Below are 9,971 nucleotides of genomic sequence, written 5' to 3' on the forward strand. Positions count from 1 at the left end.
GTCATCAGACCATCGAAGAATGACAGGGTACCCAGTGGTCGGCCCCGAATCATGTACATGTTTCCAGAACTCTACACAACTGATGACTGCATTTCTCCAGTGGAAAGAGTTGATGTTCAGCTGTGTCACAGTAACTGCACATTTCGACCAGCAGTGCCATGTGACACAGACATCTTCAACATCTGCAACATTCTTATGGTGGAGTCACAGATGCATCTTCCAGCTGATGCTTATCAAGCTGTGGATTTATATTTGCATTTGAGAAATGAGATAAGATCCGCTCTCTAATTTGAGATGTGTATCCATCTAAACTGATCACATCACGGAATCAGACATTCACCACTATGTTTTATTTACCAAACATTCTTAGTTAAGTTTTGTAGGAACCTAACTTTGGATAATTTTCCTTTAGAGAAAGGATTGATCTGTTGCTGTGTGCACATTGACTGCTCTATAACAGTGCTATGGGACAGATATTAAGAACACTTGCAACATTGTTGTGGGGCAGTTGAATCTTCAAGTGGTTGCTTGTCAAGAATTGTATTTGTACCTATGTTTGAGGAATTACAGAGTATTAGCTCTTCTAATTTTTTAAAAGAATTAAGACACCTAAATTAGTTGTACAGTACAGCATAGAGGTTTTACTTTGCCTTTACATCAGTCATGAACAGGAAACAAATAAACCCAACCACAATAAAGTAAATCAACATGGCAGAATATGAATGATAAATTCAATTTTTATTTGAAAATATTTTGCTCTTAACAGTTATTAGTATGTTGCCCATATGAGGCAAAAACAGCCATGAACAGCCATTGGAAGCGGTATGTGCAAACATATTTTGTTGAACACTGACATGAACTTCTTTCTGAATAACAATTGCATAAAACATGCATATGAAAATGGTACATGACTGAAAAAGGGATGTTTACCTATGAGAACAGATCTTTCTGACTTATCAGAATGGTTAACGTACACTGTCTGTTGAACTTTAACAAAGTGTCAAAGATAGAATGCTGACAAATATTACTGCAAAAACATCTACAATAAGAAAATGCCAAAAACCTTTCTTGTTTCAAATTTCATAAGATAGGGCTATATAACCAAACAAGAAATTAATTAGGATTTGTTGAACAACTAAGAATATAGTTTTTAATAGGGAATTTTTATGTCCTATTGACATAAAAATATCAATAGGAAAGGTAAATGTGCAAGATCCCTTACATTCACTACACAATATCCATGGCGAAACAGTCGCCAGATAGGACATTGTCAAGCTCTTTACGAAGCTCAGGGTACGAGCTGTATGTGCATGGCAACTCAAGAACTGCTCCACATGTGTGTGCTACAGGTCTGCGACTTAAACCACACATTCTATTAAAAGTTACTTCGATTGTGTCTTTGCACAGCACAGTGGACCCTGTGCAGAAGCGTAAGAATATCTCCAGTTTTCTTTGGTCGACGCTTCTCACATATCGTAACAGGTGGTTAAGAGCTGTCTGCTCTTGTGGATTTAGGTTTTCACTTGATGGCTTTATCATCTGGGCCACTTTCTTGTTAGTTGGCCTCTTAGATTCATAAAGTTCCATAATGCTGTCTTTGGTTATGAGCGTTGGCACAGCATTGTGAATACTGGAGTAGAAACAGTCAATTATGAACTTTGGCTCTTGAAGAAGAGCTTTGTGTGCCATTGTTAAGATGGCAGCCCTTAAGTTGTCTTTAGAGGGCAGGCAGTGTGAGCCCATCCTTGAGAAAACTTCAAGTAAATCCTCCTCAGCAGTTTCGTCCATGCTACCCTCTAATGCTTTTGCAACTGATGCTCGCTCATCCACTGAAAGAAAGTTGGCAAATGACATCATCAAGAGTTCTTCATCCACTGAACTAACTCCGTGACAACAGGCAAGAACAAATGCTGGTGAGAGTCTGATTGGTATGATGTTGTGGTCCATGTATCCTTTCAACCACACTCTTCCGACAGCTTGCCATTCCTTCTCAGAATAGTCTGGTCGTAATCTAGGTACTCGTTCATCTTCTCCCTCACACTGTTCCAAGAAATGTTCCCAGAACGCAGAGTATGCTTCTCTGGACACACCTTGACTGTCCACAGCTTTCTCATTTGTGAACTCAATTTTTAGATCAACATTCAATACTTTGGGTTCCATGAAGACATTAAGGAGATCGTCAACTATGTTTACTCGTCTTAATTTTACAGAGAGGAGTTCTTTTTCAAATTGTTTTGATCCTGGAAGGTCGTTTGATGTTACATGTCCGTCATTCAGTGTGGAATGCTGCCAGATTTAAAAATAAATTAGATTTTCAAATTAGATATGATTATTGATCAATTAGTTAAAAGAAAATAAACCAATTACTTTGACAATCATTGTATCAATTAAGCTATTTATCATGCAAACATTATTATTACTCTGTATATTCAATGTATTACAATACATTGAATATCAGTTGGTTTTGTAATGTTTGGATAAAAACTTAATCTCAAAACATTAGCTTATCATTATTATTACTAATATTTTATAGACTGAATAATGAATAGGAAAAATACTTTAAATAAATAATGGCAATAATGTTTGCAGCACTATTAGAAATAACTCAGTTCTACACTATACCTGCATACTGTTCAAGTCATGTGGATTCCAGGGAAGGGTCAAGTCTTGATCATCACTATTATCACCATAAACAGGTCCAAAGTGTATTTCATAGTCTTCAAGAGGTGCTTGGATGGCAAGGGCAAAAGGAGGATCCAACTTATCATTTAACAACTGGTCTGCATCTTGATTTGACACAGGCATTAAACACTCATCTTCAGATCCATTCCTGGTTGTTGACTGACAAATATGATTGTCATCATCATCATCATCAGATGGTGGTGGATGCAGGATCTCAACATTACTCATCTCAGCAGGGGCTGGTCTTGATTGCCTGCTTGGGTTTCCTCTCTATTGATAATCAAATGAAAAAAGAACAAAAATATAATGATTACCTTAGCTTTGTTTTTGCATCATCTCATCTAAGTCTTCATGTGTACTATCGCAGAGAGGATGTGGTTAAAACACCTTGCACCTGAGCAGATTTTTTAAATAAATGCATATTGAGTTAATGTAGAATTGAACTTAAACCATGGACCCTCTTGCATCATCTTAACTGCAGTTTAAATTTAATATGGACTTACCTTTGTTGTTTGGAACAAAATCATAGCCTCTAGCCTCAGTTTCCTCATAGATTGCACCCATGATTTATTCTAAATTCAGCTGCTGTGTCATTTGGATGTAACCTAAATGCCACTACAGGACACTGTATCTTTTAGGTTTATCCTGCTGAAGACCTGGTTTAACTGAAGTTGAACTCAAACTTGCTAAAAAGTATTCAAACCTATTTCAGTTAAAATGTGCAATTCTACTGTTTTCACAGATACAAATGGACTGTTTGCAACATCTAACATATGGAAATGACTGGAAATGGTTTGAGGTCTCTAAAGCCAATACTGATTTATAAAAAATACCCACATCAACCAATATCGCAATCTTGCAGATTAGGTTGGCTCTATTAGGAAGCTTTTCCTGGTGTAAGTCTTTTTTACTAAAAAGATAAATCTGTGTTGCATTGCTGTACAGTATATTGGATTGCAAGCCATATGGTTTCTACTGTGTGTTGTGGTGCCTGGGGCAGTCCAAATCCCATACTGTATATTACAGACAGGGTCTGTAAAAATGCAGTCATTTTTATCTTCGCTTACTCTTTCATGGTATTCCTGCATTGATCCATTGGGTGCTGGCTCTGAATCAGAGGATCTCTCTGGATGATCCACTTGATGATCGGTACCAGTCTTCCAGTGATTTCTGTTTTTTTTCCTCAAGGATTGTCTCGGCATTGTCCTAATCTATAAAGAAAGCAGACCAGCAAATTATATCCTTAAACAGCCATGATGGCTTGTCCTGTTCAAAACATGTCTGTCTGAACTTATTGTGATTGAACATGCACATAAGAGGAGAAGTGGTGCAAATATTCAGAAATTTGCATCTCTTTACCTCGTGCAACTCAACTATCACCAATGACTGAGCATATAGTTTATTGTGGGCTTCATGTTCCTAATAAATTTGATATTGACTTTAGACAATAGATTTATCTGCAAAATCTTCAGCACAGCAGTGAATGTACAGTACACATATCAAATAAGACCATGGGTAGGGAAGCTAAGGTGGATCTTATTAAATAGGCTACTCTTTGAAAACAATACAAATATGAGACAGGTGTGATAGACAATACTATTTACACCAATAATAAAGAAAGTGATTACTTGTAGTTATTGAGTTTTATGTGGAGAAGGACAGTTAAATAACGAATGCATTCATATGGCTGTAATACTAAGATTTTTTGATAGATCCACAAAGAATGGATTGCACCTGCTATAGCACATGAACTGTGCAGCATTTGCACACACAATCTGCCCTGTTTAATGTCATATGCACACAAGATTTTGCATGTAATATGCCAGTTCAAAAAAGGCAATAGGATTTCTTTTGCTTCTTATTGACTCAGAACTGTGTTATTTCAGAACACGGGAATAGATTCCGTGCCAGCCCAAATTTACCTGACCAGCCCAAATATACCATCGGCCCACCAGGCAAATGCCCGGTATGCCTGATGGCCAGTCCAGCACTGGTTCAGTCCATAATCAACACTGCAAAGAGTACAAATGCCCCAAATTGTGTGCCTTTTATTAGCAGATGTGTGCACACACAAAGCTCTACACAGTCATATACTTTCATGTATTTGTACTTGTAGAGGCTAAGTCCATACTTAACGCCCCTCCTGAGGGTTTGCGAGACCGGCACATTAATGACGCGCTATTACTTGCTTTGACGGCTGTTGTGTGTAAACGGCCAAGTCATGGCGTAAAATCGGCCAAGTCATGAATAAAATCAGACGTTTCACAAAAGCATCAGTACTGATGTTCTGTTTGTTGCTCGCAGCTGGCTGCAGTCTCATGATTTCAACAATATGCTGTGATAATACAAATGTCACTTTTGATAAATTACCTTCATTGGCCTCTTATCTGCGGACTCGAAGTCTGATGACGAATCAGAAAGAATCACTGAGACGTTTTTTGCCTGGGAGCTTGTGTAGATGCGCAGTAGTCGTAGTTTACTCTGCTCGTACAGCTGGCTCACTGTGGCTTCAGGGGATACTGGGTTGTGACTAAAATCACGAATATCAAACTCGAAGTCTTCCACCGATCCTTTGGCTGATTGTCCATTTGGAAAAAACAAGCCTTTGCCAATCTCCAGTAGGTCACCCATAGTCACTGTTTTCTGAACAGATAGGTGCCGTGTGCCACCTCCATTTTTTGTTCTGACCTGATGATAAGTGCCGTTATGAAAGTGAAGCCATCCGATTTCAACTCGGCGCGTGTCTTTGGCTGCGTATTTATTTCCAGCACCGTGGCCTTTGTCACTGCTAAAAGTTTTCCGCTGTTCCCCTAATCTGTCTCTTACTTTCTGCATAAGATCGAACTTCACTGTTGCCTCAGCTGACATTTTGTTTGCCACAGTTCTTTGTCGACAAAATGCTCTGAGTGCAAGTCGGTCCCCGTAGCTTACGATGTACTGTCCTAACTCCTCATCAGTCATAACCTCTATGATGTTGATGTCGATCTGTAAGAAGCAGGGCAAATGCCAGATATGTTTTTTAAAAGGAAAAGTAACTTATCAAGTTGAGAAAGCTAGCAAAATTAGGCTACTGCTATGTGATTAAAACAACATTTAACGTTATAAAACATGCAATGAATTAACAGTGGGGTCATTTACCTTATCGTCTTTTAGTTTGTTGATGATGTTGTCAGGTATATTTCGTATTTTCAGGAAAGACAATAAATCCATTTCTGATGCCATTCTGTCACCTGAGCCAAATCCAAGTACCGTCGCCACAGTTAGCACTAACTGCTGCTCACCAGTTAGTATCTGGTGCGCATGATATACTTTCTGGTGCGCACCAATTAGTATCTGGTGCGCACCAGTTAGTATCTGGTGCGCACCAGTTAGTATCTGGTGCGCACCAGTTAGTATCTGGTGCGCACCAGTTAGTATCTGGTGCGCACCAGTTAGTATCTGGTGCGCACCAGTTAGTATCTGGTGCGCACCAGTTAGTTTCTGGTGCGCACCAGTTAGTTTCTGGTGCGCACCAGTTAGTTTCTGGTGCGCACCAGTTAGTTTCTGGTGCGCACAAATTAATATCTGGTGCGCACCAGTTAGTTTCTGGTGCGCACCAGTTAGTTTCTGGTGCGCACAAATTAATATCTGGTGCGCACCAGAAACTAACTGGTGCCCACGAGTTAGTATCTGGTGCGCACCAGATACAGGAAAAAATATATAAATCACCTATGTCCCTTTAGGGGCTCCGTACTATTTTGTTTGCCTAGCATTTATTTATTTATTTTGCCTCGCATTTTTTTCCAAGGTGGAATTTTTTTTCCTCCAAAGTTAATTTTTTTCCACCCATGCCCCTTTAAAGGCTCTGTAGAAACCAATGCTGACCTGTCTAACAGGCAATGCAGGCGGTCGCCTAGGGCTCCGCCTTACGACAAGCACACGCTATTAAAAGCATTATAACTATTATAACCGCCATAGAACATAAATACATAAACATATCGTTGTACTCGCGACACATGGACCCATTAAACATGATACAGTTGTAAAATAAACTGTAAAATATTGAATAAATAGGATGGATATGTATAATTAATACATGACAAATAGCTGAAAATGATAAATACAAGAATAAATATATAGTTGAAAGCAATCCTGCACACCCTATAGTACTTGGGCCCTAATAAAAGCATAAAAGATTTAAAACATACACAGAAGCAGGGCTTAACATTTTGATTCTCTCAAATCAAAATGTTAAAATGTTGAGAAAGCACATGTTAATATACTCACAAAATGAATATATTACAAGTTGATAAAATTATCTGCGGTTGCGAAAAATTCGTGTATTCATTTACAGGCTGCAGCGCGCGCACGCGCGCACACACACACACACACACACACTCCTCCCCTGAGCCCTCGGTAATATGGAAGTATAATAGTGCCAAAATTCCTCAAAGCAAAATAGCAGGTTGAATTACATGAACTGAAAAAAACGTGTTGCAATAAATATGTTTGAATTTTTCTGCATTGCAATTTGATCGGAATTGAAAAAAATCCTTAGAGCATTTACAATGTTTGAAATTTTTGCCACTGCAATTTATTGTGGTTGTATATTTCAAGTAAAAATGTAATTCAAGCATTTAAAATTCAATGCAAAAAGATTCAAGTTACTAAATTGCAGTTCAAAAATATTTTCAAGTGTTAAAAATACAATCTTTATTATTTTTCAATCTTACAAATTCAGGTCGATAAAATTCAGGTAATAAAATTCAGGTTGCAAAAATTCAGGTAACAAAATTCAGGTTGCAAAAATTCAGGTAATAAAATTCGGGTTGCAAAAATTCAGGTAACAAAACTCAGGTCACAAAATTCAAGTCGCTAAAATGCAGGTCTTTACATCCGGGATATCACAGGAAGAGCAGTGGAGAGCCGATTGCTGCTGTCCGTGCCGCAGTCTACTTTAAAGTGTGCTTACTGCTCCCTGTGCAGTCTACTTCTCAGAAACTACTTACCGATCGGAACGCAGCCCTCTTAACTAACAGGCCGGGTTGCCAGTTTCACAATAAAGTGTGTATGTGTTAAAATTACTCCTCTGCCGTAAACACTATATTCAAAGCAAAGCCAGCGCTCTTTCATTCACACGCGAGAGCGATGGGTTTCCCGCCCCTGAGCTCGGTAATGTTCAGTCACATTCAGTAACCAGATGTGATTAATTTCCTCAGCAGCAGCAACAACATACATGCTGTTTAGACTTTGTTAAATTTATATTGCTTATAAATAAAGGTAAACACAAAAACTTTGTAATTAAGAAAAACGTAAAGTGTGGATAGTACGGTTTAATGTCAGTCTGATTAAAATATAATATAAATAAATTATATAAATTATTTTATGCAATGCAATTACAACATTTCAGTTTAATATTTAGTATGAAGTCATAAGTCTTCATGTAGTTATTCAAACAGTTAGTAGTATATATGTATATGTGACTGTTTCATATGTGTGTGCATGAGTGAAGTTTGATTTAAGCTTTATACGGCGACTCATAAATACCTGTCGCACTGTGACTTTGTCACATATAACATTGTACATCAATAGCTGCACTGCAATTAACCCCATTTCTATTTTTATTGTAATTTATATTTATTATCTTTATATACTTTTTATATATAGTTTTTGTCCATCATTGCACTAGTAACTCTGGTCAGTTCCCACATTACCCTGTGTATACTGACTGTAAGATATACAGTGTGGAGTCTAAAACCTGTCTTACTGTTACTGTCTCTATTGCTGTTGGATATCTGGAATTTCCTTCGGGATCAATAAAGTATCTATCTATCTATCTATCGTATATATCTGTCTTTATTCTTTGTCTGGAATTGTCCCTATCAGTTTATTTGCACAGAGTCAGACTTCTGCAGTTACTCTGGTGTCACGCGCTGAACTCATGCTGTTTGACTGCTTCCTAAATTTGTTTCTGCTGCTGTACAGAATTTTTCCACAGACTGTAACATTACCGAGCTCAGGGGCGGGAAACCCATCGCTCGCGCGTGTGAATGAAAGAGCGCTGGCTTTGCTTTGAATATAGTGTTTACGGCAGAGGAGTAATTTTAACACATACACACTTTATTGTGAAACTGGCAACCCGGCCTGTTAGTTAAGAGGGCTGCGTTCCGATTGGTAAGTAGTTTCTGAGAAGTAGACTGCACAGGTTGCAGGAAGCACACTTTAAAGTACACTGCGGCACGGACAGCAGCAATCGGCTCTCCACTGCTCTGCCTGTGATATCCCGGATGTAAAGACCTGCATTTTAGCGACTTGAATTTTGTGACCTGAATTTTATTACCTGAATTTTTGCAACCTGAATTTTGTTACCTGAATTTTTGCAACCTGAATTTTTGCAACCTGAATTTTGTTACCTGAATTTTATCGACCTGAATTTGTAAGATTGAAAAATAATGAAGATTGTATTTTTAACACTTGAAAATATTTTTGAACTGCAATTTAGTAACTTGAATCTTTTTGCATTAAATTTTAAATGCTTGGATTACATTTTTACTTGAAATATACAACCACAATAAATTGCAGTGGCAAAAATTTCAAACATTGTAAATGCTCTAAGGATTTTTTTCAATTCCGATCAAATTGCAATGCAGAAAAATTCAAACATATTTATTGCAACACGTTTTTTTCAGTTCATGTAATTCAACCTGCTATTTTGCTTTGAGGAATTTTGGCACTATTATACTTCCATATATATGCACTATCGTATTTATATTGGTTTTAATAAAAGTGCGCTAGAACGCGTTCAACTTCAAGACTAGCTCGTTCAGAATCAGGTATTTATTGTAGATTCTTTGACGCGATTTTCTTGTCATACATTTCCGTGCAGTAAACCCTCCTGAAGCCCACATTTACTGGAGCTCTATGGGCAGCACAGAGAAGATTTTTTCACTGCAGAAAACCTGGACGATAATTGGATAAATGCACCAAAATCGTCACTTCCGGGGAAGCTCAGCTTCTCTGGGAGTAAATGGAGCAGTGGGCGGGCCAGGACGCTGGGCTGCTGGATGATGATCGGAGGAGCTGTTTAAAGGGCGGAACCCCTTTTTTGATGGACAGCATGTCTTAAGTATACATCGGCGCTACAGAGATTCGAGTTCAGTCCCATGCGGATTAGCAGGTGATTTTTTATAATGAAAAGTTTAATTATAATAAAACATTTTATGATGAAGGCCTAATATGAGCTTCCCCTGTTTCGGATTGCCACCTTATTGTGTTCATGGGGGTTGCGTGGGGTAAGGTTCAGTGACCTT

At 38.2% G+C, this 9,971-nt stretch overlaps 1 protein-coding gene across 1 annotated transcript; it reads right to left on the reverse strand.

The window, feature by feature from the left end:
• Positions 1-1,227: 1,227 nt before the first annotated feature.
• LOC128528878 (uncharacterized) lies at positions 1,228-5,904 on the reverse strand. Its single transcript, XM_053502041.1, has 5 exons — positions 5,821-5,904; positions 5,053-5,667; positions 3,750-3,893; positions 2,623-2,952; positions 1,228-2,286 (listed from the first exon to the last, which is right to left on the reverse strand). Exons 1-5 carry the CDS (start codon positions 5,902-5,904, stop codon positions 1,228-1,230), a joined length of 2,232 nt encoding a protein of 743 aa, XP_053358016.1.
• Between the last annotated feature and the right edge of the window lie 4,067 nt (positions 5,905-9,971).

Source organism: Clarias gariepinus, chromosome 8 (assembly GCF_024256425.1).
Source record: "Clarias gariepinus isolate MV-2021 ecotype Netherlands chromosome 8, CGAR_prim_01v2, whole genome shotgun sequence".
Taxonomy (NCBI): domain Eukaryota; kingdom Metazoa; phylum Chordata; class Actinopteri; order Siluriformes; family Clariidae; genus Clarias; species Clarias gariepinus.